The sequence below is a fragment of the Asterias rubens genome, chromosome 15, assembly GCF_902459465.1.
Source record: "Asterias rubens chromosome 15, eAstRub1.3, whole genome shotgun sequence".
In the NCBI taxonomy this organism is placed as follows: Eukaryota; Metazoa; Echinodermata; class Asteroidea; order Forcipulatida; family Asteriidae; genus Asterias; species Asterias rubens.
Window position 1 is genome coordinate 14,169,772 of NC_047076.1, and position 27,402 is coordinate 14,197,173.

At 37.6% G+C, this 27,402-nt stretch overlaps 3 protein-coding genes across 8 annotated transcripts in view; 2 read left to right on the forward strand and 1 right to left on the reverse strand.

Moving 5' to 3' along the window:
• Positions 1-6,973, reverse strand: part of LOC117300181 (integrin alpha-6-like) — a 43,575-nt gene extending 36,602 nt beyond the window's left edge. For both annotated transcript variants that reach the window (XM_033783902.1, XM_033783901.1), the window contains exon 1: positions 6,660-6,973. In XM_033783902.1, the coding sequence (XP_033639793.1) occupies positions 6,660-6,886 (227 nt within the window). In that variant the 5' untranslated portion in view covers positions 6,887-6,973. The remainder of the gene's footprint in view (positions 1-6,659) is intronic.
• Positions 6,974-8,514: 1,541 nt separating this feature from the next.
• On the forward strand, positions 8,515-11,315 carry LOC117300203. The gene is made up of 3 exons (XM_033783929.1): positions 8,515-8,792; positions 8,942-9,075; positions 10,406-11,315. The coding sequence occupies exons 1-3, from the start codon at positions 8,738-8,740 to the stop codon at positions 10,673-10,675; spliced, it is 459 nt and encodes a 152-aa protein (XP_033639820.1). The 5' UTR covers positions 8,515-8,737; the 3' UTR covers positions 10,676-11,315.
• Positions 11,316-12,919: 1,604 nt separating this feature from the next.
• Positions 12,920-26,868, forward strand: LOC117300118 (neurofilament heavy polypeptide-like). 5 transcript variants are annotated; one of them, XM_033783822.1, is made up of 10 exons: positions 15,879-16,065; positions 16,984-17,171; positions 18,408-18,479; positions 20,069-20,140; positions 21,224-21,286; positions 21,481-21,656; positions 22,550-23,262; positions 23,326-23,791; positions 24,371-24,559; positions 26,540-26,868. In XM_033783822.1, exons 2-10 carry the CDS (start codon positions 16,993-16,995, stop codon positions 26,551-26,553), a joined length of 1,944 nt encoding a protein of 647 aa, XP_033639713.1. In that variant the 5' UTR covers positions 15,879-16,065; positions 16,984-16,992; the 3' UTR covers positions 26,554-26,868. The 5 variants fall into 5 exon arrangements, with proteins under 5 accessions (XP_033639710.1, XP_033639713.1, XP_033639712.1 ...); XM_033783821.1 differs by having other exon boundaries at positions 22,550-23,178; positions 23,242-23,791; XM_033783819.1 differs by lacking the exon at positions 15,879-16,065 and adding an exon at positions 12,920-13,576 and having other exon boundaries at positions 22,550-23,791.
• The last annotated feature ends 534 nt before the right edge of the window (positions 26,869-27,402 follow it).

The following is a 27,402-nucleotide window of genomic DNA, read 5'->3' on the forward strand; positions in this document are numbered from 1 at the left end:
TATTTTGGATACAGTGTGTAAATGTAATTGACCATAAAACTGGTTGTGATCCTAACATGAATAAATCAGAAAGATTTGTGGCAAAACATGTTTCAATCTGGGCTGCATTCAGCTTCTTTGCAGAAAGTGAAATGGCAGTTTACTAGCCTGGTGGGCTACTTTTTAAAAAGCTGTAAAGCGCAAGGCCTAAAACTTACCAACGCCACCGACCAACCTATCCTAGATGTACATTCATGTATAGCCACAGCTGTGCACAGTGCACCATTGGGTAGAAGAAATCAATACATTATGGCCAGGTGGTTAATACAGCAAAAGGAATGTGAACATTTATAAATTTCTAATCAATAAAGAATACAATTTAAAATGTAATTTTGATAAATAGTTGTGAGTCATAATTGTGTTACTAATGTCAGTAGGCTTTCTGGAATGTGTTGTATACACCGTGTCACATTTCCATCACTTTGGGTGAACAGAAGCACCTTCCCTCTGAGACAAGCATGCTAAATAATGACAATTCAATTATATACAAATCTTACAAAAAACTAGATCTTTGAATTGAATTTTTTTTTTTAAGCGTATGTATAGACAAGATTTTCTTAAGTAGGATTTGAAACTTCGCATGGTGGAAATACAATATATAATGAGTTGGGGGTTCTCAAAAGAACTGTTGTTTCAACTCAACGTTTCAATCAGTATGCTCTGATCGTCTTCTTGAGAAAGAAGAAAGGAAGAAGCTCGAAATACTTCTGATGTCTCAGATTAAAAATAATCAAAATAACTGTCATTCTTGGTATAATCTCTGAGTCATTACATGTTCTGGGTATTTTCTTTCATTTTCTAGGTATCCTGTACATAGTCTGACTCATACCATGGGGCTATCCACATTCATAAAAAGTCCCTTCACATGAGAGCACTTTAGCAAGGGTCCCTTGCTAGTTGTAGCTTGGATGTTGTAAAATAACTGTCATTCTTGGATAATCTCTGAGTCACCTACAATCATTTTCTAGGTATCCTGTACATACATGTAGTCTGACTCATACCATGGGGCTATCCATACTCATATAAAGCCCCTTTCACACGAGAGCACTTTAGTAAGGGTCCCTTGCTACATTGTAGCTTGGAGGTAGCCTCCATGACTGTAGCATGGTTGTAAAATTTTACAAAATGTTCCTCGTGTGAAAAAACAACATTGTATCTACTGTCCAAGTTCTCTTGTGAAATATTTTTTCAAGCATTGCTACAATTCACAACCATGTCAAAATAAAGCAAGGGACCCCAGTTAAATTTCTGTCGTGTGAATAGCACTTAAGACAGCCACAACCAGTTAAAGGAAGTAAGAAACGGGCCTCAAGGTGTTATAGCTTAAAGAAAGTAAACAGTTAATCTCTGTGAACGTAGAAACTGCTAATGATAAATGCAAGTCAAAATTTTAAAGGTCATTTGAAATTAACTACCAGTTAATAATTTGTGAAGTACTTGTGAGTGAGCCCATTTTGCACTCGTATATCTTTAGCTTATCGTTTGTCCAGCAAACAGACTTAAAGTTTGTCACAGTCACCATCTAGTCGTACACTCAACCAATCCTCTTATTTATGCCATTTATGCCCAATCAACTCAAGAGTCTCAGACCTAAATCATCATCTCATTACACAGCCTATAACAATATTATGGCTTTTGCATAATGTAAATACTTTATGCAGTATTTTACAGAAAGGCTTCCTTTCTTCATGATGCGTGCGCTGCCACCCTCCACTGCATGACTAACATGTCATTATGAACCGTACATATTTTGATGGGTATCTGACCATACATGTAATCTGTCTAAATAGACATATGACATGCAGTGATTGCTATTTTGTATTCATTTCTGAATCAATTTCACATCTAATATAATATCTCCTTTTGGAATGTTATCCTTTAAGATTAAGTACAGACTAAAAAATTTTAACAGCAATTACTAAAATTGGCAATTTAGATTTTGATATGTCATAATTATACAAATGCCAATGAGGCTCAATTTAGCCTGCATTAAACATTCAATTTTTCAACCTCCATTATTTTTTGCTTAGAGTAATGGTTAAAACCATGACTAATGTAATGTTTGTACTGCACAAACAAGGGTGAAATCTATGATGGGAAACTTAAAGCTCATAGTGCCATTGTCTTGAATCAGTCTGGTTTAACCACACAGGAAGTGCTACATATTTTACGTTTTGTTGCGTTGTTGGTGGTTCATTGACAACAAATACGAAAGGTGTGCTCTATTGTGCATACAATACAGTGTACGGCCTAAACTGTATATGAAGACTCTTTAAACCATTGCTTTATGAATGATAGTCTGTGAGTTTTTTATGACCTTCACATAATTTAAGTTGGACACAGCATTTGTGTCAAACCCGGTGTCGCGGCCTCAGCCGTCCGGCGTACTCAGAGCTCCGGGTGACGCCACCAGGCATTTCGGCACGCAGTAATCACATTCTCAGATCTCTGATCGAATAAATCTTCGAGACCTGTTTAGTTAATGTACGAGTGCTTTTTCAACAGGCAACCCAAAACCCTCTTCTGTTCTGGCTTTCAGAAGAACCTTCTTTGTAATTCCCACTCCTCAAATACTTTATTATGTGATTAGTTTTTTCGCAATACTGTCGTAGACGCTCCACTTGTGTACACCACATGATTTACTTGTGAACGCCGCCATGACAGCTAGCTACGAGTAGAGCGAAACATTTGGTCAACTCAGCACAGCACTAAAATGGACTACGGGTACTTTCGCTTGGTGTGCGCAGGCATGGCATGATGTAATATTACCGCATTTGGTAATCCGGAGCTCTGAGTACCGTACTACGCCAGACCTCTGAGTCCGTCACACGGTTCCCAGAACACACTTCTAAAAAACCTTCAGTCGATCATGCAGCCATCTGGTGAATGTGCAAGAAATTGCTTGCCATCAGGCTATCACACAAATTCACCAAACAAGCCAATACCCTTCCTCGTTGCATACTAATCTATTGTTTTATAATAACTAGTTTAATGGCGTTATAAATATGAGCAATCCAATAAACATAGCGAGGTGAACAGCAGTTTCACTTTGTTTAAATCAAAAGACAACCCTCCAGAATAAATCAAGTAACATAATCCTATAAACCTTAAAGATACTGGACACTATTTGTAAATGTCAACGACCAGTCTTCTCACTTGGTCTATCTGAAACATAACAAACCTGTGAAAATTTGAGCTCATTTGATTGTCGAAGTTGCAAGATAATAATGAAAGAAAAAACACCTTTGTCACACGAAGTTGTGTGCTTTCAAGATGCTTAATTTCGAGACTCAAAATTTAATTCTGCTTAAAATCAAATTCATGGAAAATTACTTCTTTCTTGAAAACTACAATACTTCTGAGGGTGCCATTTCTCACAATGTTTTATAATATATACTATCAACCTCTCCCCATTACTCTACTCTTTACCAAGTAAGGTTTTATACTGATAATTAATAGTGTCCACTGCCTTTAAGACCAACAATAACACCACTGAGCAAGAAAAAAAAAAACCTGAAGACCTTGCCAGCATATTAATCCAGTATGAAGTGATGTTACATGTACAGCATACATGCCATTCACTCAATATAAGAACTTCACTGCATGTGGCATCACCAAATTTGGCAACAGTGATCTCTCTTGGTCTCGGTGCAGTAGGGATCTTCCTTGCACGACCGAGTGTACAACAACATCAGATTGTTTCTCTATAGTCTATGTACTTTTTCCTAACACAAAACACAATATCCATAGATTTACATTAAACTTACACAGTTTGAAGATTATGATATTAGAAAGCTTCCCTTGAAATTTTACTTATTGAGGTGCTGTAGTTTTTGAGAAATGAGTAAAACAAATAATTTTCGTCTCAATTTTAGCATGTAAAAACGTATTTGAACCAGTTATGCTTTGGTTTTGGTAAAATATCATAACTGGTTAATAGGATTTTACATGCTAAAATAATTTTCGTCTTCCTGATACAAAAATTATTTGTTACTTGTTTTACTCATTTCTCAAAAAGTACACAACCTAACAGGCCTGATACTTCACGGAGGCAACGGAGGCGATTGCCTCCGTTGCCCCATGTCATTGCCTTGGTGCCCTTGAAATGCTCACAGTAGAAATTTACAGTTTCCTCATAGGGTGCCCTTTGCCAAAGAGAAAATGCCTTGGTGCCCTTGCCCTTTGAAAAAACGAAGCATACAGCCCTGACCTAAGTTAGTAATATTTGAAGGGAAGCTTTCCACTACATTATCATTATCTTCAAAGTTTAATGTAAGTCTTGACATTTTGAAAAAGTACCCGAATCCTTTCATCAATGCGTACATAGAATGAAAGGATCCTGCAACCTACAATTTTCAGTCTATAAGTACTACTACTAGGCTAAGTAGGATTTTAAACTTTGCATGGTGGCAATACGAATATGTAAAGGTTTGCAGTATTAAACACCATGTACATGTACATGTAATGACTATCTCTAAATTAGTTGGGGTGGTGCTGGTGGCAGCAGACTTACCAGTTAAATGTCCATTGTTCACATAGTTCTGAGCATGCGCACATTACCGAGAACAATGGATTTGACCTGGTAAGTCTGCTGCCACCAAGCGTCCTGAAAGTCTCCAATTGGATAAAAATAAAAGAAAATGGTTAAGAAAACACTTAATTACTGACAAATTAACTGTACCATGATGTACATTGATTTATGACCAGTGGTTTCAATTCAGTCAAGTGTACACCATGTGAAAATCTGATGTGGCCTCAAAGTTATACGTGTATTTGCACATTTAAAATGAAGCAAATTTGTTAACAAACAGTTAAAGTCACCTGGAAGTGGTATTTTGCCAAAACAAAGCTTTTGTCACTAAAATATGTGTTTTGATGAGTGGAGTATGAATAAACAATAAACTAAGGTTTAAAAAACAATTACTAAAAACATCATTTTATTGTTCAGAAACATATATATAAAAAAAAAAATCTATTTCCAGGTGACTTTAAATGCGTACACCTGTTTCTTTCTTTGAAATAAAAAAAACGGGAATTGTCACAATTTTTGTTTATTTTGTTAAAATGAGATTTTGTCTTTGCCTAATGAGTTTTTAATATGACTGTTAAAAAAAACATTGCTTCAATTGAATGAACTTGTTTGAGGATACAGTGTAAAAAAAATTTCAACACAATAACATGTTAAATTGATGCAATAAAACCTTTTGTTGTTTGAAACATGAATCACATACCAACTAATTACGTTACACCCTCAAACAATTTAACAAAGAAATGTATTCAAAAGAAGACCCCCAATATTGGGGCTAGATGACTCAATTGGTAGAGTGTGTAAAATGAGGATGGCATTATTTCAAATTATTTTGTATAAGTTGGTTTTAAAAAGTAAAATTTAACAGTAAAGTGACAGTACAGTTTATCTCAAGAACCCTGCTTGCTATACACGTAGTTGAAATCAATCAATTAGCAAATTGAAAAAAAAGTAACTTTCTTCTTTTTTACCGAAGGCTACAAATTTAGAAAAAAAATGTAAACATCAGAGTCTTTATGTGAAAAAGGGGTTGTTGGTAATTTTCATGATAATACAATAGGGCCTAAAGACATTGAGTGGATTGAGGTTAACACCAACACCACAAACTGTGAACAAAGAACTGTTCGTTCGACTCGCACAATACATTTGAAGTTGGTCAGTAAGTTATTGGATATTTAATAGACAGTTAGTAAAATACGGGACTGCCTGGATGAAATCAAAATTATCTGAGGACTTGTAATTAATATCTTCAAATGTTGTAATTATTATATATTTTATATACAAAGACCTTTTATAAACTGTTTATTGTTTTTTCGGGTAGCTGCTTTAGTAATTTTATTTTAATAAACAACATTTTAAAGCTTAAAAGAAATTAATAAATCTGTTCAGATGTGTACATCGCCTCATATTCATAAGGTGTATCGCAATTTCCGCTTGACTGATTTTGCTGAATTTTTAATTTTAAGCCCCTTTTCCATCCCAGTGTCGTTCGGCAATTAAGCAAAATGGTAAAATAAAGGGAGCATTTCAACGCTTACCGCCCCCCCCAAAAAAAGAAGCTTTTTTACGCACTAATAAAATATAAATAAATTAATGGGTAATCTTCCGCACGTCGCCACCAATTTATCCGCCGTTAATTAACTCCAAAACCACAAAGAAAGTTGACTTTATTAAACGAAATTATCTTTTTATTTTTATTTATATATTATTATTATTATTTACAAGTTCAGTTCAGTTAAGGGATAACTTTCCGTATGGCGCCACCACCTTTTCACTCATTTTTACAAAAAGGGATATCTCATTGAGGTAAATTAGATACTATATTATTTCATATCGAATGAAAAAGTGGTGGCGCCATACGGAAACTTTTCCCAGTTAAGTTCAGTTCATTTATCCACAGGGATAACTTTCCGTATGGCGCCACCACTTTTTCACTCATGTTTACAAAAAGGGATATCTCATTGAGGTAAATTAGATCTTATATTATTTCATATCGAATGAAAAAGTGGTGGCGCCATACGGAAACTTTTCCAATAAGTATTATTCCTTAATTAATCTTTTACAATTTACATCAAATATTTTGAGTACTCACAAGCTTCCATCGTAGTTGTCTGATAGTGTTGGTTCTTTCATTGAAACAATGTGTTCAGCAACTGAAAATCCAAACAGGCTATCCATTGGACCTTCTTTCACCATCGGCAAACGAACTTCTAAATTCGAACATTCTATCCTTCCAACAGTTTGAAGAACTACCACAAACACTAATAAAACATCCATAGGAAAGTGGCAATTCCATCGGTATTCATTAAACGTCCCCATCGTCACAATATCTTGAAGAAATGCCAGTTTTCTGACAGAACACAGAGACCTAGTCTTCGGGACAGTGCAGGAAACCAATGTGTGTGTGCACAGTACATGTACATTCATGCAGTGCTAGTCACTGCATAATAAACGTATGACATTGTATGAATGTACATTCCACAGCAAGGTCAGGCAAGGTCATGACCTCGAAAAGCAGCAGCAGTGGTGTAGTTCTTTATGTAGGATGTCTACGCCACGACCTGTCTGCAGTAGGGGGTTGGGAGGAGTGGTTGGGGTGCGATTGTGTTAACAAACCAATCTAGATGAAACTAACAGTCAGCTGGAAGTGGTATTTTGTCAAAATAGCTTTTGTCACGTAGATATGTGTTATTTACAAATTTAAGAGTTGGCCCTGACCCGAGAGGGCGCTATTCGTGTTACACAGCCCGAGTTTTTGCCAACCCAGATTGGAAAACTATGGAACCATAACCGTATTAATGCGCTTTACATTCGTGCCATGGTCATAGGGCCAATAACATCCCTTTTTATGTTTCTCAGCTCCCTTTGGGAGTATACAACCTGGGCAACAGTTTATATCGCTCCAAAAGCTTCATCATTCACAATATCAACCTCTACCCTCGCAGAAACCCATATTTTATACCCCTGGGTGAAGAGAAGCAATAGTAAAGTATCTTGCTCAAGGACACAAGTGTCACGACCGGGATTCGAACCGACACTCGAATTCAAGAAAAGATCGCTATTTTTTTGTAACAATGTAACCAAATTTGTTGATTTTGTTTAAAACGAAACAACTTATGTTTAGAGGAATTTAAGTTAATTGAAAGTTTGCAGAAAATGTTGAATTTTGTTAAAACAAATCGATTGACCCTTTTCAGTAGCATTCGATTTCTCGCGAAATAGAATAGCTTGGTGGGTAAATTGGCAGCTCATTTACCGAAAATTTCCAGTTGACTTTATTGGTGGACACTGTTGGTAATTACTCAAAATAATTATTAGCACTCGTTACCTGACTCGTTACCTCTACTTGGTAACGAGTAATGGGGAGAGATTAATAGTATAAAACGTTGTGAGAAAACAACTCTCTCTCTCTCTGAAGTAACGTAGTTTTCGAGAGAAAAAATTAGCTATCCACGAATTTGGTTTCGAGACCTCAGAATTAGACTTTGAGGTATAGAAAACAAGCATCTGAAAGTACACAACTTCGTGTGACAAGGGTGTTTTTTCTTCCATATCTCGCATCTTCGACGACCAATTGATCTCAAATTTTCACATTTTTAAGCATAATTATGTTAAGATACACCCAGTGAGATGACTGGTCAAATATCAACAGTGTCTAGTGTCACAAATATATTGTTCATGTATCCAGACACAAGTATTTTGGGCTGCTGAAACATAACACAGTCGTTTCCTTGCCCACTGTGGATGTGATTTCCCATTGTTGAGCTTTTGCAAATCAATTCGACTTTTAATTCGTTTCACTGCATTATTCATGGCAATACTCAAATATTTTAACCAATAAGCAAAGTATTGCTATCCATGGAGGTATTCTACATCCATAATGCTATTTGTCTAAGTATCATTATTATTATGGAGAATATTACACCACTCGGCCACGGCATCTTCACACCCTCATGCTTGACCGCTCCTCCCTAGTGTCTTGGGAGTTATTCCGATGATGACACGGAGGGGCGTCGTATACCTTTATCTCGAGGTAGACCTACGCACTGGACAAAATCATCCACAAAAATAAAATACTATCCAGTTTATTATCAAAAACTCGTGAGGAAGTATACCGCCGATCGGGACAATTTGTGGAAACTTCACTTACGTAGGAGGATTGCAGGCAACATGGGAAAGGGAAAGGTTCTATTCGAAAGTAAAATGGCTCAATTATTCATGACATGTAAGTATATATTATTTTAGTGTTCTGTAGCACTTTAATTTATTTTCAACATTGTAATAGTTAATGCCTCCTATCGTATTGTGATGTGAAGTTCCTGAAGGTAACTTGCAGTGTTGTAAATATGTTTATTTACTATAATTCACTGATAGGTCTTTTACTGGCTGGTGTTGCTGCCACAGCATCCTTCAACTGCTATGATTGCGCATCATTATTGAGTCTAAACTTCAGGTGCGAAACTGGACCCGATAACACCACATCGACAACATGCAGGACATTTTGCTATGTAAGATCATTCATTATACTATAATATTATGCCTAACAATAATGACCAAAACCTTCAAAAAATAATGAATAAATAATATTATCGAAGCATAAATTAAAACGCAGTTTACAGAAATGAAATAATAAGGAATGGAATGCTTTTATTGCATCATTTACACCGCCTTCTCAACGGAGTTGTTTGAAAAAAAAGAGCCTAACAAATCAACAGATAAGGCCGATAAAAATGAGTCTTTTCCCGCATGATTATTTCACCTTTGGGGGAAGAAGACTACATAATATCCTATGCCATTATTCGCCAATGTATCTTTCTGCCATGCAACCTCATTAATGATTCATCAGGCAGTGAGCTTAGCAGCGGAATGCCCATGGGATGATGGGGTCTTCTTGAAAACGAAGGCGTAGTATCGTACGTCGTTAAAACCCTGATATCTTTACGGGTCTTTTAAACTCACCGAGTCTATCAGCTATTTGTTGTGAAAGAAGAAGGGTAGCCTCAATTATGGGCCATCCAATTTGATATTGTTCCACATTATTATTACGATTCCTAATATTTAAGTCGGTGACAAAATTAGAACGTGGAACAAAGAGTTTTTTTCACGCTATTTTTCCGGTGTTTATAATAAAGTCAAATATAGATCTTTTGTTTGTTTACGATTTATGTAAAAATTTTCTCTGAATTGTTGTTGGCTGACGCATAGCCGGAAATTCTAATTGTTTTCGGCCCGCTTTGAAAATGTGTAATGACATAAATGTACATTCATTTCATAGAGATACGCACAAATTCTACATCAACATCGTGCAAGTATACATCCACATGCATGTAATGATGCCTATGCCTAAACACCACACACGTGGACACATGGTACATGCAGACGACCGAAAGTTCCATATCTGTGGTTTGATTGGTCAACCGATGTGACTACAGACCAATCAAAACAAACCCAGCTACGGTAGCTTTTAGTCACTGTTATCCAATGATATCATTGTACCCAACGCAATCAATGTATCTGAGGGTGCGTTCGATTAGCTTCCCTGGGTCGACCCCGGTCTGTCCCCGGTCTGTCCCCGGTCTGTCCCCGGTGAGTTCGAATAGCTTTGACGCCATTCCAGGGGCTCACCCGGGTCAGCCCCCAGTGCCCTACTTGGGGAATGGGTCACTTGGGGTGACCCGAGGTGCATGCCGTCACCGACGAGGGGGCGAGTGTTATCTTTCGATTAGCTCTTGTAAGGGGCTCACCCGAGTGAGCACCGCGGGGTCGACTCAGGGAAGCTTATCGAACGTACCCTGTATTTCCCAGTTTAAGTAAATACCTTCTTTCTTATACTTGCAGACTGATGTGCTTACTCAAGCAGGGGTTCGTTCATTCATGAAACGAGGTTGTACTACGGAGCTAGAGTGTACTGAAGGTTCAACCTGCCGGGAGTTGTCTCGCACTGGATCCTGTCGCTCATGCTGCCAGTCAGAACTCTGCAATGCCGACTACCCAGATGATCTGAGCTATAAGTCAACATGGGTGCCATCTGACCTTAAGAACAGTGCAGCAAACACGCTAGCAAGAATCACTTTGGTAGCTTTTAGTTGTATGGTATCATTGGTTTAGCAAACTTCCCTTTGTATTGCGTTTAGAGCAGAGCTTTGCTCTTTTTGAAGGTCGTCTAGATGTATCCGCCATTGAACACTGCATCACTTATTAATGCTATAATTTTAGTTTAAATAGTATGATATCGATGTTATGTCACAGGATTGAAAACCAACAATTGAAAAACCTTACTTAAAACCCCTAATACAAAAATCATTCTGCCTTGTGATTGGTTTAGAGCACGTCACATGATATCAAGTTGTTTGGCATTGTTTGCTTGCAGAGTTTTGATGAGTGGAACATGAATAAACAATTAACTAAGGTTTAAAAAATTAGTTTCCATGTTATTTACAATTAATTTGAAAATAAGCCCGACCCGAGAGGGCGCTGTTCGTGACGCTGTTCTTTGAGTAGAGAGTCAATGATGATGACCTTTAGTGAGTAACATCTATTAGACCTTTACCATCGATTAGACCTTTCGAGTGAGTAATAATGAGTGTAGGTTGAGCAGCTCAAATTTTGTGTATCTCAACATTATGCATAAAATAACAAACCTGTGAAAATGTGCGCTCAATAGTTCGTCGAAGTTACAACAGCAAGATAATAATGAAACGAAAACACAACATTGTCACACGAAGTTGTGTGCTTTCAGTTGCTTGATTTCGAGGCCTCAATATTAATTCTGAGGTCTCGAAATCAAATTTGTGGAAATTACTTCTTTCTCGAAAAATATACGTTCTTGAGAGGGAGCCGTTTCTCACAATGTTTTATACCATAAACGGCTCTCCATTACTCGTTTCCAAGTAAAGTAAGTTTTATTTTGAGTAATTACCAGTAGTGTCCATTGCCTTAAAGGCAAAGACAATAGGGTTTGTGTTCACCCAATACAATGTTCAGATGATGTACACAGCCACAACACGGTGGAAAGGTTATACCATAGAGTTGCCTAATACAGACTTCCGTCAAAGGATAATGAAGATCATGACCGAGCGGTGTTAAGACCACCGGATTCAAGCTCTGGTGTTTGATCAGCAGAGTGATGTCTACATGAGTGACTTAATTGTAATAAACACATAATTATGTAACAGATGCATGTATTAAAGCCTAATGTTTTTTATTTAACACGCGAAATTAAAACCCCCTGTACAAAATGGTATATACACAATGCCATTTACTCCTCTGCGAAACATCAATGAGTCACTCTGGAATGTTAATGGGAGTCCGAGGTTGCCACCCACTTCGAACCTAAAGAGGTGGCTCTGTGTGCAGCCTACAGCTCCCCCCCCCCTTAGACCAACAGGTGGCCCATATCAAAACCAGACAACCACAGAGGTGACTCTGTGCGCAGCCTACGGCTTCCCCCTTCGACCAACAGGTGGCCCATATAAAAACCAGACAACAACACATGTAAGGAGATATCGCTCGTGACTCCAGCCAATCAGACAACTCGTAAGAGGGAGTTCGGTTCAGGGTTTTGTAGACTTGCAACCCGACGTCTGTAACGACACAACCGTGTTGGATTCCACAAGGCAGCCACTGGATGGACCTTCTAATTTTCGATCCAAGATGGCTGCGGGTTACGCTTTTAATAGTATAGATAGAGCTATATATAATTGACTAGAGCGCTCCTATTTCTACTTCTACTTCTCTACACTCGGCAAAGTACCATGATGGGATGTCACGCCAAGATTGTCACGCCTCTCTTAATATTTATGCATGCCGTTATAATTCTTACCCAAATTGAGGCTAATGGGCGAATGTCCGCCACCATGATCGTTCCCAGGGGTGATCGCTCTCACCGCGTAATTTTTTTTCAATATACTGTCCGGGCGCCATGCTGCTGCTTATATAATTAAATATGCAAGAAAGCGTTCGAGTAGTTAAAAAATAGACGAACTCTTAATCTCAACTTGAGTACATCAAGATTAAAATTGCAGGTTAAAAAGTACGAATTGTGAAAGCGTTACAAAATGTAAAAACTAAAGGTTAAAAATTAAGCAATTTTATTAGGCACGCAAAATGATGCATGCTTACCGCGGACACTTAGCAAGGTTCCGTTAACAATGTGACGTCATAGTAATTGACCAATCGCAACGCAATATGCTAATGAGCGGACACTTATTGCCATAGCAGGAGGTTGTTCATTGGCCAATCTATGGGTGCGTTCGTTTAGCTTCCCTGGGTCGACCCCGGTGTGTGGCGGTTTTTTTCCCCAGGACGAACGTGTGCAGATAATACCCACGTTTGTCCTGGAAAATAAACCCACCACACACAACGCACCCTATGTGCGTTTCGATTGTTTCGTCGCCGTTTGACCTCAAAGATGGCAGCTGGATGACGTCAATGCATAAGATGCCACTGTAACACTGGTATTTTTGGTATTTTGTTTTGCGTGCGTGACCCATCTCGGCATAGTGTAAAAACCTACCTTTGCGTTCGTGTGGTCTCGCCCAAAAAGTTTTTAACCAGTTAGAGCGCAGAAAATTCCCGCGAGTTTCTATAATCGAGTCTTGCGATACAAGGTGATTTAGTTGCGGTTGCATTGTGTTTTGTTTACTATTTACTTCGTTTAAAATCGGTTGCTTTGTCCGTACCTTTTGTATGTTTGTTGTGGAATGTTGTTGGAATGTGGTGTGTGAGGATGTGAGTGCGAGAAGAAATATATAGCAGATCTCAAGAACCTCTTGACAGAGGAAGACGTGGGTTTAAGTCTGGGTGTATTTGTGTGAGAGTGAAGATCGGCGTCAACTTTCCGAAGGCCTGAAACAGCAGGTTCAAATTTTCCGATTTAATTTTGTGGAGACAGCCACAACTCTAAAATCGTTTCAAACCGACAAATTCAGTGTCGGAAGAACTCTTTTCCCGTTTTGGGGAAAACCACAACACTCAGCCCGTCCGAGGATCTCGCCAGTAACACCACCCGTGAGTAATTACTTGAATTATTTTATTGTGATCTGTATCATTCGAACTATTTTACTTGGAATTAGCTATGGTAATTGCATTGAAGTTTTTGTACCAACAATCGTTATTTTTGTGTGTTCACCAAATATTTGCAGAACTAAAGTATCGAACTTATTTTTGCCATGGTGGCCAACATTGAGAGAGAAATTTATTTTTTGGGAACGTACCTTGCATGGATATTTCGTATCTCTAACCAAGAGTTGATTGTAAATAATTCTCGAGAAATGTGGTTCTTCTAAAATGAGAAGTATTGCTTAAAATGCTAGCAACTGTTTGCAAAATACTTTTGAGGGTTTCAGGTTTATTTTATATTAAATAGATGGCCGTGGGTTCAGGAGTAATTACACACTCTAAGAGAGAGATGGCGCTGGCCGAAAGATGTACTAATTCCACCGAACTGTTGTAGACGAATGAGACGTACTTGGCAGTCTGGAAGTGTAGACCTACCTGAGGTTCCGGAGTTGAACTCCTCCGTGATGATGAGTTGATTGTGATATGTAAAGCTATGATTTTGTGAAAGAATTGAAGTTGAAAATCTTGTAAAAGAAACTGAAGCTGGAATACTCCATAAGTTGAACTAGATTTAAGATTGTTTGAATCAATAAGAAAAGTCTGTTCTGGAGTTAAACTCCTCCGTGATGAAGTAATGATTGTTTACCAAGTAATTAACAATGTGTATATCATAAACGAACTTGAAGCTGAACTAAGTTGAATTGAAGTTAAAGAGTGTTTGAATCTATAAGAAAGGTTCCGGAGTTGAACTCCTCCGTAAAAGAGTTAATCGATCGTGTATCACCAAGCTTTTTTTTAAAAGTTAGGGTGTTATAACCGAAACTGAATGTGAAAGGATTCACTAGTCGAACCAAGAGAGTTTAACATAATTTTCGTTAAGTTATTAATTTAAAATAAATGTAATTTTCTTGTATTCACAAGTCGCTTTCTTGTCAGTCGTTTCGATTATTTATTGTCTGTGGTTTCAGTGGTGTTAGTTTTTGAACCGGGGTCACCATTTGCAAAAGTTCATGAGAGATTTAAGGATAGGGGTTTGCAACCCCCATTGATACACATGAACTCAAATTTGAGTTAACTCGCTGAAAATGTCTGGATGTGGACTTGAAGTCGAGGGTTGTCCATTGGATCATCTTCGACGAACAGCGTCCATCTGCTTTTCTGGTATCAGAATAGCAGAAAGGCAGATTTTATGTTTTTTGTATAATTATACAAATTTTTCTATTTCTCTACTTTTCTGCTACCTAAAATTCAGATTGAACGTTTTGTGAAAGTGCATTTTTCTGTTTATTTTTTTTCTCTACTTTTCTGTACCAGAAAGCAGGACTTTTACTTCATCTCCTTTATGCTGACGGACGAAAAGTGGCCATTTGCTTTTAATGCTATCGGAGTAGCTAGTAGAAAGGCAGATTATTAAACGTTTTTTTTTAAATGCAATTTTCTTTTTCTCTGCTTTTTTTCCACCTGAAAAGAAGATTTTACTCTGGCGGCCAAAAAGTGGCCATCTACTTTTCTTCTCTACTTTCAGATACCGGAAAATCCGGTTGAACGTTTTGTGAAAGTGCATTTTTCTGTTTATTTTTTTCTCTACTTTTCTGTACCAGAAAGCAGGACTTTTACTTCATCTCCTTTATGCTGACGGACGAAAAGTGGCCATTTGCTTTTAATGCTATCGGAGTAGCTAGTAGAAAGGCAGATTATTAAACGTTTTTTTAAAATGCAATTTTCGTTTTCTCTGCTTTTTTTCCACCTGAAAAGAAGATTTTACTCTGGCGGCCGAAAAGTGGCCATCTACTTTTTTTCTCTACTTTCAGATACCGGAAAATCAAATTTTACTTTGGCGGCCGAAAAGTGGCTATTTGACACCAATCAGAATGGATAAAACAAACTGTCCCGGTTTTATTTTATGAATTGATCTTGAAAACGGAAAAAATTGAAAGTTGTTGTTTGGTTTTAAATTTAAACGCTGTTTTCGCATCGATCCACGCACGCACAAGTAAGTTGTACCCTCAAAAAACATTACATCCGCGCGTCTAAAGCTTTAGCGCGACATCGTACTCTCCTCCTTTCGCGTACGTACGCGGCTGTTCGCGTGTGTACAGTGTGTGGGGACGCACAACTCTGGACCATTGAAAGAGACGTCGTTGCTGCGCGCACTCTCTCATCGACCTTAGACGCAGTTTTTAAAAGGAATGCGCGTACATCACATTTTGTTTTTAAACGAGTATTTAGAACTCGATCGTATCACGAACTGACGTTGACGACTCTCAGTTCCAGCTACAACAACGTTGATGGTTGATGTATTCTACGTCTATAGTAAACAAGCTGATGTTCCTTCATACATGTATATCTTCGGTTCTTACTGCATGACAGACAATTTATAATTATATTATTGTGTATATTAATGAATTGTGTCGTATCAGCCCACTCGACGTTGAAAGGTAGGTTTAGTTTTAGCCCATCAATATTTACGAACCTCGTAATACAGTTCTATTCTAGAGAATATAGTGTTGTTTCTATTGTCCTTTCTCTATGGTTTATGGTAGGAGTTACTCCTACAACTAGTTCGGTTTCGCCCGCTCCCGGTTTGGGGGACGATAACGGACGAAACCGAAATAGTTATAGGAGTAGGGGCTTGTACATGTTTAGTCTTATCTTATTTATTACAAAGAACTACTCCTAGAACTATTGATATATGAATTATGATATTCGTTCGGTTATCGTCTCCGCGGAGAGACAATAGCCGAACGAACCTTTGAACAGTTCTAGGAGTAGGAGTAGGCCAAACGTAAACATTTTGATCAGTTTCGATTTTCCAAAAGTTATGCTTGCACTTGCAGAAACGCAAAAACTGCATGATTCCCAATTCCAAATCACTGCTAAAAATGAGTGAAAAAGTGGTGGCGCCATACGGAAAGTTATACCTAGGCCCTACTATCGGGCTATCTTTTCAAAACTTTGAAAACACCCTTTAATAGTTCATTCTATGATATTATGTACTATAGAAGTAGAACAACTTTTTTCTTCTTTTTTTTTCTCGCCAAAATTAGGCTTTATGTGTCCTTTGAACTCTCATTGGCCCTGTGGGCGACAGAAAATCAACTCCGCAATCTCAAAAATTGTTAAAAATGATAAATTCTTACCGTAATTCAGTCCCCAACTACTCCGTTTTACCACTACACTTTGTATGCTATTGTTTATAAAACATTAAAATTAAATCCAAAAGGTCGAGTCATGACCGATTATCAAAAAGATGTGTGTTATTTTGAAATTCCAATGCTGATATCAGTCCAAATCTATTTACCAATTTTCTAACTAACTATGATTTCTTCGTCCCATCCCCCCACCCAACAACCAAGCATTTAGCAATGGGTTGGCCTCAGGGACTTTCAGCATTCCTGACCGTGTGGATTATGCTGAATTTGATGATATGTACGACTGCAGCTGTGAATTGTCCTGCAGGGTGTAGATGTGGCGTTTCCCAAGCAACCTGCCAAACGCCATACAACGCAACAACACCTCTACCACATCATTCTATAACAGCACTGTAAGTATTTCAATGTTTTACGTGTGCAAACAAAAGTTAACATCCCATATCCATCTTGTTAGTTTGATTACGCTACTATAACAATAACTAGTCGTAACCCTCGATCCTCCCGACTTCATATTTTCACATCCCCTATAATTTCTACATTTGTCCAATGTTATAGCCAATTGACATTCCTTTTACATGTAACTGAGATCACGGCTGGGACATTTATAAATGGTTTGTCTCATTTTGGGGAATTTCTTTTAGTTTTTTCACTTACAAAAACATTATTCTTGCCAATGTTTTTGGCCCAGGGTGCAATGAAGAGGCCTGATGGGTGACTCTATGAGCTAAAAAAGTTGGAAATTAGCATAATTTATTTCAATATTCCATTGACAAAAAGTTTATATTATGAACCCTAAATATAACTTTCTACAGAATGTTAAAGTCTTGTGGGTATCGGAGCGAGAAAGCACTTCAAACAAAGAACTTAATTCTTTCTGAATTCAAATCTTTGCTTTTGAAATTCTATTTAAAGTGACAAAAGTACTCATTACAACTTGTAATAAATACTTTTGACTTTAGTGACAAGTACACAAATAATTTGATAAAAAGATTGTATGTAAATAAACCATGAAGGAGATGAGCCTCCAAGAAACAATTTTGTCCAGATAAAGATTGTAGTATTTACAAGTTGTGGAAGAGCTTTAGAGTCTGTTTTTTGTGGCCAACGAAGCTAATGTGTCCCTTTCACTTTTATACCAATTGTACAAATTACATTGCTTTGCTCGCCGTATTAGTTATGACACAGAAATGCCAAACATAAAGCAGAGTGAACTTGATGGCATTAACTGGTTATGGTAATCCGCACTTCACTTTCAAGTAAAAAAAAAAAACTTGTTTGAAAGTTTGGTAGTTAAAGGGTGATTTTCAGTGAGGCAGTGAAATAACTGTTACATAATGGGCCCTCACAAGGATTCAAACATAAGTTTGGAAAACAAATTCAAATGTGTAAATGAAACTTATTTACTTTTAAAGCTCGGTTCATACTTCCTACGAATGCGATACGAATGGTGATATCACAGGGCTGTTTTGGCAGGAGTTTAGCACAAGTCAACTGACACAACTATTTGTTGCAAATAAGGTCTAAATTAAAAATGTATGATTATCGAAGATAACATGCTCGTTACAGTAGCACTTTAACAAATTAGTCATTAATAACACATTTATAAAAGTTTTTTATTTTTTCTAAAGGGAGTTGAATGGCGTTGGAGGGAAGGTAGTAAGGTCACTGGCCAAATGTGAACCCAGCTTAGAGCATCTTATGTAAGTTTAAAGATTGTAAAACATGATTGTGGGCAGCAGGGTGGTAGATCTCCGCCCCATTTTTTGGATGGATGGGAGGGGGAGTCCATCACCCAAACATTTTTGTTAAATACATGTGGTGAACAAAAGAAGAAATATATAATATTTAATAGGGATGGGTTTGTAATGGCTAATTCATTTAAACATTTGTTAATAGAAACAACCTAAAATGATCGAATCTCTAAAAAGAAACATGCATTGTGGACCTTTCTAAATAAACTTTCCAAAATGACCTTCTTCAAGAAAATTTTTTGAAACAATAAGGAATATTGAAATGGTTCAAACTTTTTTCGATCAAAAGGTTAACTGGAAAGGCTCTAACTGTACCAGAGAGCATACTGGTGGGAACAATACTATTACCCACTTGATGCATTATAAGATTATTGTTGGTAAAAACTGTTTGAGCTATCAAGATGCTCTAGAAATGTGCAATATACCAACCCTCTAGTTTCACAGGGACAAACTATGCCACACACTTGCCAATTGGAGACTTTGAGGTGCTAGGTGGCAGCAGACTTACCAGGTTAATTCCTATTGTTTACGTAGTTCTGAGCATGCGCACATTACAAAGAACAATGGATTTTACCTGGTAAGTCTGCTGCCACCAAGCATCCTGAACGTCTCCCATTCACTCTTGAAATCAAAGCAATCCTATCAGAGGGATCAACAAAACCAGGGCCCAATTTCATAGAGCTGCTAAGCACTAAATTTTGCTTTAAAGCAAAAAATCCTTGCTTAGTAAAATTAGATTACCGGCCAAGACTCCACTCATTGTTATGTTAAAGTAAAACAACAGCTAAATACCAGTCACAAGGAATGTTGGCGTGAAATTTTGGCCTGTAACATGTGTAAAATAAGCGAGCTATTTTCATGCTTTTAAGCAAATTTTTTGCCCCTGGTTCTGAGGAACTCCAGCAAAATTAACAACCCCTAAATGAATCCTGAAGAGGTACCTGTACAGACCCCTTAAACACACGTCACACGCGGCGACTGTCCACACTCACCATAATGGTTGGCAATAGGTTTACGTGTAACTGCTGCATCGCATAAAATGCGCACTTGATAACTGAATATGCACAGTGACATTGCCCATCCAAGATTATTCTGATGACGTCAGTTGAAATAGGTCTATACATGTAGTACATCCACAGCCCTATCTCTTCTTTTGTACAAATACTAAATGCTGAAGCATAATTCTTATCCTATCTGTTTTTTTAATGTAAACTACATGTATTAATAACTTATGTTTGATGTTCATGATTTTTTGTGCATGTGTATAGACGATGTGACCTCTGACGTCACTCAAAAACCAAATGATTTGCGCGCATACAGCCAGGCAAAATCTTTGTGTTTTGGCAGCCAGCTAGAAAGTACACGCAATCTTACCATGACTAACCGTCTTTTTGCCCGACGAAACATGACGTGTACAGTGTTTTGTCAACAGAAGGTGGTTTGAATGGAAACATAGGTCACATCGTCTATACTACGTCTATTCCCTTTTAATCAATGTTTTTTCTGTATTCTTATTTTGTCTTATTTTTCTTTCATAGTGTCAATAATCTTGAAGGATTCGATGGCAAAAATGAAAGCTTAGCTAAACACGAAGATGGAAAAAGTATCATGTGAGTTTTATTTTGATTAATTTATAAATGTTTCCCGGTGCACAACTGCATTTTTCTTGAAGCACAACTGCATTTTTCTTGAACAAGTGTCACTAATTTTTTAGAAAATGTGTTTGCAATAAATCTCGGCCTAATTTCATAAAGCTGTTATTCCCTAATAAATAATCGCTACTCTGAAAGAAATATCTGTTATTTGTATTTTGTATTTTTAAGTGAATAAAAGAGTCCCCAATGAGTTCTTAAACAGCCGTTTAAAAACGGCTTGTGGCCATGATAAAGGTTTAGGGCCGAAGGCAAAGACCAAATTTTTCGAAGTTTGTAAATTTTAAAAACTTTTGTAAAAATGTATTGAGCTATGTATTGGGTTGTGTATACAGGCATACAAAATAGATGATTGTACAACTATTGACAGGCAATGAGGTAAATAATGTACGTCTATTCCCTCGGGATGGAGGGGGGGAATAGGCGTACCCACACTATTTACCCAATTATGCCAGTCAATATGAGTTTTATAACACAGCTCGGTCTAAAATAAGGGAATAAAAGGGTAGCGAGTTCTTACACGGTCATTTAAAGCTGGCAGGGTCGAATTGCCATGTAGGATTAGGTAACAGTTTGGGAAGCCTGTCTCCCACACTGTTTACCGCTAAACAACTTTATGAAATCAGCTGCTGGCTTATAGGAAAATACCACTATTCAAAAGCATGTAACATTAGCAAACAAAAGTTACCAATTTACGTACAATGTTTTAAATTTATTTTTGAATGCGTTTTTTTCTTGTTAATATGCACCATCTTGTTCAAGGGGCAGGTTTGTAGTTTCGAAGACTGGTTTTCTGTCTGCGAATCGAATTACAACGCTTGAACTTCCCTGCACTCTCTAGGTGCATGCATGCAGTTCAAGCGCAAATCACAAATGACAATCGGTGTTTAAATAAACAAATCTAATCCTGAACAAGATAATTTTTTTTGTTTATTAGGCAACAGCATCGTTGATAAATTAAGGAAAGGCCTCCAATATGATCCTAATAAAAGTTTGTTGTGATATTTATCCTGATTTACTTGAATTTTATTTTTCATAAAGGACCATCAATAGACTCAAGGTGCTTCAAGGACTAATAATGGATTTGAAAAATCTCAAAACATTGTAAGTATTTCAAATCAGAAGATAATAATTCACTTAATGCAAAATGTATCATTTGAAAGGACCCAATTAAGTAGTAATTTCAGCCTATTTGTGTTAGGTCACAAACAACATTTGTAATGCTAATTTTAAATAGGTGAAAGAGGCATAAAGGATGAAGAAATGACAAAAGGCCTGATTTTTTGTTTAAATATTAGGATTGTGGATGAGAGCAACTGGGAATGTACATGTGACCTGATTGACTTAGCTGACGCAGTATCCCACCAAGGTCAGGATGTTTTCCATGTGATCAAACTATTGATGAATCCAGCTTGTCAAGAGCACGGTCTGGATATTCATCAGTATAGTTCATTGGAACTCCTCTTTTTGTGCTGTGAGTATAAAATCAGGTTTTCAAATTCAATTTAAAGTACAACAATACAAGTTTGTCTGGTTAGATAGATATCAAATTGAAACTTATGGTTATAAATAGAGTAACCCTAATTTAATTCTGTATAGCTACTTAACAGGTTGTACTTTTGCTAATGAGCAAGTTATAGTTGTCAAACCAAATGATATTAGGGCTCTTCTTATACTATTTTCTTGATTTTGACAGTTAGGCCAAATATATTCTCTACAAAATTTGCACTGGTATACAAATAATGAATGTTTTTTAGTGCCATGGTGGGATAATTTGCACGATTTGATTATGGCTGCATCTTTTAATGAACGAAACTATTCTCTCCACTGCACGAATGCAAACAATTTATTTGTTTGCTGTACAGAATATAAAATTAGATTTTTGAAATTTTAAGGAAAACACTATCACTTCAGTGTACAAGTATTTTGTACCCTGATATCCAGGACGTCAATGTAGTACAAAACGCAAGTGTAAGGCCGACAGGGCTATGCCTAAACGTGTCCAAAAATCATTCAGGTTGTTTTAGAAAAACCAAAATGTAGTCTGGTGCCCCCTGATGTTGGTCTAAGGCCCTTTTCCAAACGACGGCTTTGGCTTTGGATTCGGCTTCAGGCTAGCTTGAAGCCAAGTTTTAACCGAAGTCGTCATTTCGAAAGGACCTTGTGTTCTATGTAGCAATGCTTAGGTTGCTTTTTGAATTTCTGTTTTATATACTTTTTTATGTATTTGTTGAAGCATTAATAGTTTTTACCAAAAATGTCTAATTGAATTGTATGTCGTGTAATGACTTCTCATTAAAAACACTTAGCAACATGAACAGATCAATGTTTGTCTTGATAGTTGTGACTACTTTGTATAATTTACAGATTCTGGTTCATCAAAGTCCAAGTCAAGAAGTCTTCAAGAGATTCTCAAGCTAAAGAACAAGAGCAGTCTGAGAGATGCTGCTCATTCCAGGGTCCGACGTGCTAGAAGAAGAAAAAACAAAAAGCGCAGAAAGGGTAAAAAGGGCAAAAAGGTCAGAAAAGGAAAAAAGAGGAGAAAAGGCAAAAAGAAAGGAAAAGGCAGAAAGAAAGGAAAGGGCAGAAGGAAAGGAAAAGGCAGAAAGAAAGGAAAGGGCAGAAGGAAAGGAAAAGGCAGAAGGAAAGGAAAAGGCAGAAAGAAAGGAAAGGGCAGAAGGAAAGGAAAAGGCAGAAGGAAAGGAAAAGGCAAAAAGAAAGGAAAACTTCAAAAAGTTCAAGAGGCTGCACCAGCTGAAGAGGAGGTTGTTCCAGTTGAAGCAGAAATTAAGCCTGTTCAACAGGAAGCAGCACCAGTTGAAGAGGAGGTTGCTCCAGTTGAAGCAGAAATTGAGCCTGTTCAAGTGGAGGCTGCACCAGTTGTAGAGGAGGTTGCTCCAGTTGAAGCAAGAATTGCACCTGTTCAACAGGAGGCTGCACCAGTTGAAGAGGAGGTTGCTCCAGTTGAAGCAAGAATTGCACCTGTTCAACAGGAGGCTGCACCAGTTGAAGAGGAGGTTGCTCCAGTTGAAGCAAGAATTGCACCTGTTCAACAGGAGGCTGCACCAGATGAAGAGGAGGTTGCTCCAGTTGTACCACGACTTAGGCCTGTTCAACAGGAGGCTGCACCAGTTGAAGAGGAGGTTGCTCCAGTTGTACCACGACTTAGGCCTGTTCAACAGGAGGCTGCACCAGTTGAAGAGGAGGTTGCTCCAGTTGTACCAAGACTTAGGCCTGTTCCACAGGAGGCTGCACCAGATGAAGAGGAGGTTGCTCCAGTTGTAACACGACTTAGGCCTGTTCAACAGGAGGCTGCACCAGTTGAAGAGGAGGTTGCTCCAGTTGTACCAAGACTTGAGCCTATTCAACAGGAGGCTGCACCAGTTGAAGATGAGGCTGCACCAGCTCAAGAGGAGGCTGCACCAGCTCAAGAGGAGGCTGCACCAGCTCAAGAGGAGGTTGCTCCAGTTCAAGAGGAGGTTGCTCCAGTTCAAGAGGAGGTTGCTCCAGTTCAAGCAAATGTTGTAACCAAAACACAAGAAGGTGATCAAGATACATCAAAGTTACAAGAGCCAGTTGAAGAAGAACCCGGTAAAATTGATACAGGATGTAAGAAATATCAGAACAAATTTCAGTACAATTTTCAAAATAAAAACAAAACGATAGTGCGATGTGTATCAAATTTGAAAAACTTGACAAACATTTTGTACAGATAATAAATAATCCGTAAAATACATTTGACTGGTGCGCATACTATCAAATTAATAAGTTATTAATGCGCTTTATTTTTTTACCATGTGAGGACGCTCACAATAGTATTTTTATCACTTCCAGGGGTGTACGCGATTCGTCCTGCACAGTTTTAATATAACAGCTCTAAAAGTATTATTGTCTGTGATGGAATAGATGTCTGTTGTGATAATGTGTTCCACTCTTTAACTGTTTTGGGTATGAATGAATTTTTGCAATTTCAGCTAAGATAGGCTGCTTGCATTGACCGCCATCTTTGATAAATCGTGCATGCGTTAACAGCTATCTATGGCTGAGAGTCATGCGCTACATGTACATACATGCCAATTCCATTGTTTTACATCACAGATGGTGCTCAAAGACGCCTGTGCAATCCATCTATTCAATCATGTTTTGCTTACCACATACTCTTACTATTTCTACTCTTTCTTGTGCTAGTAATGAGTGAGCTTCGGGACCTTTTGGCATCTACAAAGATCGATCTTCCAGTTGACATCAATGACCCCTATGACCTAGGTCTTCTTCTGAGACACTTACGCCACCATTCTAATCTTCTAGCTCGCATAGGAGATCCAAATGTTAAGCAGAAAGTTCTTAGTGCAATGGATGATGGAAAAGACAATAAAGGTACAAGTATAAGCAATGGTCAAACCACAACTTTAACTCAATTAAACATGTCATAACTTGGGTAAAACCAAAAAGGTCTAACTTTCTACCGAAGACGATCAGGGCATAGGCCTACTTATCCAAATGTGGAGTTGAAACCTACGGTTCTTTTCAGAACCAACTCAATAGAGATAATCATCACATGGTGTTAATAATCATCACATGGTGTTACTGCAAACCTTACTATATCGTATATCCACCATGCAAAGCTTCAAATCCTGCGGGTCTTATAACACAAAACAGTGTAAAAGTTTCTGGCAGCCTTACAGAAGTAAAAACAACCCAAATCATCTGTAGTTTAATCACTTTTAATTTTCTTTTGCATAATAAAGACAGTACTTAAATTATGGAAGACAAATAAAGGTATGAGCGACGAACAAATTAACCTGGATCCAAAAGGCCCTTACACATAACAGATTTCCAGGCAATTGTCAAGAAAGAAAAAAAAAGGCATAGCAAATATTGTGGTCCCCTCCTAAATTTATACCTATAAAAGTTAAAGGTTTGACCCATAGAGTTATATATAAGAACTAGAGCGCGCACTGGCCTATATACGCGCCCCGGTCTATATACGCGCCCTGGTATGCGAGCAGGCGGCCATTTTCTAAGTTGAAAAACAGCTATCTCACAGCATGTTTGTGTGGCCATTTTGTAAGTTGAACAAACAGCATCGCGTGAGCGTTCAATAAAAAAAACCTCAAACGTGTATTTCATATTCAACGCGTGTGCAGAATGACGCGCTTGTCATCTTGCGGTCCCGTGGCGTTTGTGCACGAAGCATCACTCGTGCGCCCTCTAGTTCTTATATATAACTCTATGGTTTCACCTCATCAACCTTAAGTAGAAAATGCATTTTTCAGGGTGCCAGAATTTGGACTTTCACATTTTATTAACAACATTACCAAAATACCTTTTGTTTGTCCCTTCATTGTCTGTCAAGCACGTACCCTCAGAGAGAGGCAAGTAATGCATGACCATCGCCTGTGCAAACACATTTGCAGTCACAAACGTGGATATTAAGAGCTAACCAATGGGTTTTACAATTAAGATATTTGAAGCAGGATTAATTAACTACATTCTGATGTCCAAATAAAATAATTAGCTAAAGAAAATAACTCTTCTTGGCAAATGCAGGACATTAGGACAACTGAATTATTTCTGTGTCCATGTGTTTATGATTACCTAGATTTCATCAACATTGATTTTACCAACATTGAGATTGATTCATTGTCCAACTCTTGTTAGAATGCACTTCCTATGCTTTATGAAATTAGTTTGAACTCTAGTAAGGTTTATTACAGCACCGTGTACATACAAATTATACTCTGTGTTTCAGAATGTTCATTGTCTTCAGTAAAGCTCCTTAGAACATGGTTTTCAAAACAAGATTCCTTTTAATTGCCCAGTTGCACAAAGAAATTTAAAGACACTGGACACTATTGGTAGGAGACCAGTCTTCTCACTTAGTGTACCTCAACAAAATAACAAACCTGTGCAAATTTGAGCTCAATTGGTCGTCAAAGTTGCGAGATAATAATGAAAGAAAAAGTGCTTTCAGATGCTTGGTTTTGCGACCTCAAAATATACCGAGGACTCAAATCAAATTTGTGGAAAATTACTTCTTTCTTGAAAGCTACGTTACTTCAGAGGGAACCGTTTCTCACAATGTTGTATACTATCAACAGCTCCCCATTACTCGTTACCAAGTAAGGTTTTATGCTAATAATTATGAGTAATTACCAATAGTGTCCACTGCCTTTAAATTTAACTATTGTATTATTATTGGTGCTTTTCCCATAATATGTGAGCAAACATCCTTAAAAGCTGATTTGCAGCGTATGGTTTTAATGCACTTTCCTTTCTTCAGTTCTTCCAAATTCCCCTTCATCAATCTTTCCTCCAGAAACAATAACAGTTTCTCTTTATATCCTTCTGTGACAGAATTAAGCATCTAGAACAAGAGTGACACCAATGCAGTGGGCTAATTTTCATCATCAGTTGGTTTGTTAATCTAAAGATTTAAAAGATCAATGTATTATGGTCAGTGGTGGTGAAGACTGTTTTGGGTTGGGTTTGTTTTTTGGGGATGGGGGCGATTCTAATTTAAAGATTATCAAATCAAACTTCCCTGAAGTTATGGTTAAACCAAATTGCCAATATTTTGTATTCATTCATTCCTAGATCACTTTTTGATTACTAATATAAACCCCTTTATGGATTAAGTATTATACATACTCCTTAGCTGATGTGAGTAAAACTGCGGGCGTTGGGAAGAACAAGGACCTCAGATTTGTCTTAAGCCACTTTTGCTTTTTGGGTCAGTTTGGCAATGTTAATTAACTTTTATGGTGCACTCACAAATAAAGTCCTTATAAAGAAATCACAAGTCTCTCACCTCAAGTTAAAATTTTGTAAAATGCTAGCTATTTTATTTGTAACCCTTCCACTGTGTACTTTGTCAACATGTTTGGTACATGTACATGTTCATTTTGTACAGGAAATTGTTTTGTTCATTTTATTCCTTCACTGATATTTATTTGAAATTGTCCTTTGACTGATGCAAAAAATCCTCTTTGGAATGTACATACCCATTTGTTGTATTCCGTTTCAAATTTCGCTCTAAAAGAGTATCAAATAAAGTAACATTTTACACCAAGAGACAAGAGTCCACTGCGAATGTGTTCTATCTGTTGAAAAATGAGTGCACCACAAAACTTGAACTACCCTTGGAGACCCTCTTAAACATACTGTTTCAATCAGTTTGAACTGTTCAGTCGTTGTATCCATCCAGCTCAGGGAGAGGG

Coding starts and splice junctions, on each gene's coding strand:
- LOC117300203 (XM_033783929.1), top strand. CDS start 8,738: ATGGGAAAGGGAAAGGTTCTATTCGAAAGTAAAATGGCTCAATTATTC. Junction 8,793..8,941: donor GGCTCAATTATTCATGACAT/GTAAGTATATAT, acceptor ATTCACTGATAG/GTCTTTTACTGGCTGGTGTT. Junction 9,076..10,405: donor CATGCAGGACATTTTGCTAT/GTAAGATCATTC, acceptor TTATACTTGCAG/ACTGATGTGCTTACTCAAGC.
- LOC117300118 (XM_033783819.1), top strand. CDS start 16,993: ATGGGTTGGCCTCAGGGACTTTCAGCATTCCTGACCGTGTGGATTATG. Junction 18,480..20,068: donor CCCAGCTTAGAGCATCTTAT/GTAAGTTTAAAG, acceptor TTTCTTTCATAG/TGTCAATAATCTTGAAGGAT. Junction 20,141..21,223: donor GAAGATGGAAAAAGTATCAT/GTGAGTTTTATT, acceptor TTTTTCATAAAG/GACCATCAATAGACTCAAGG.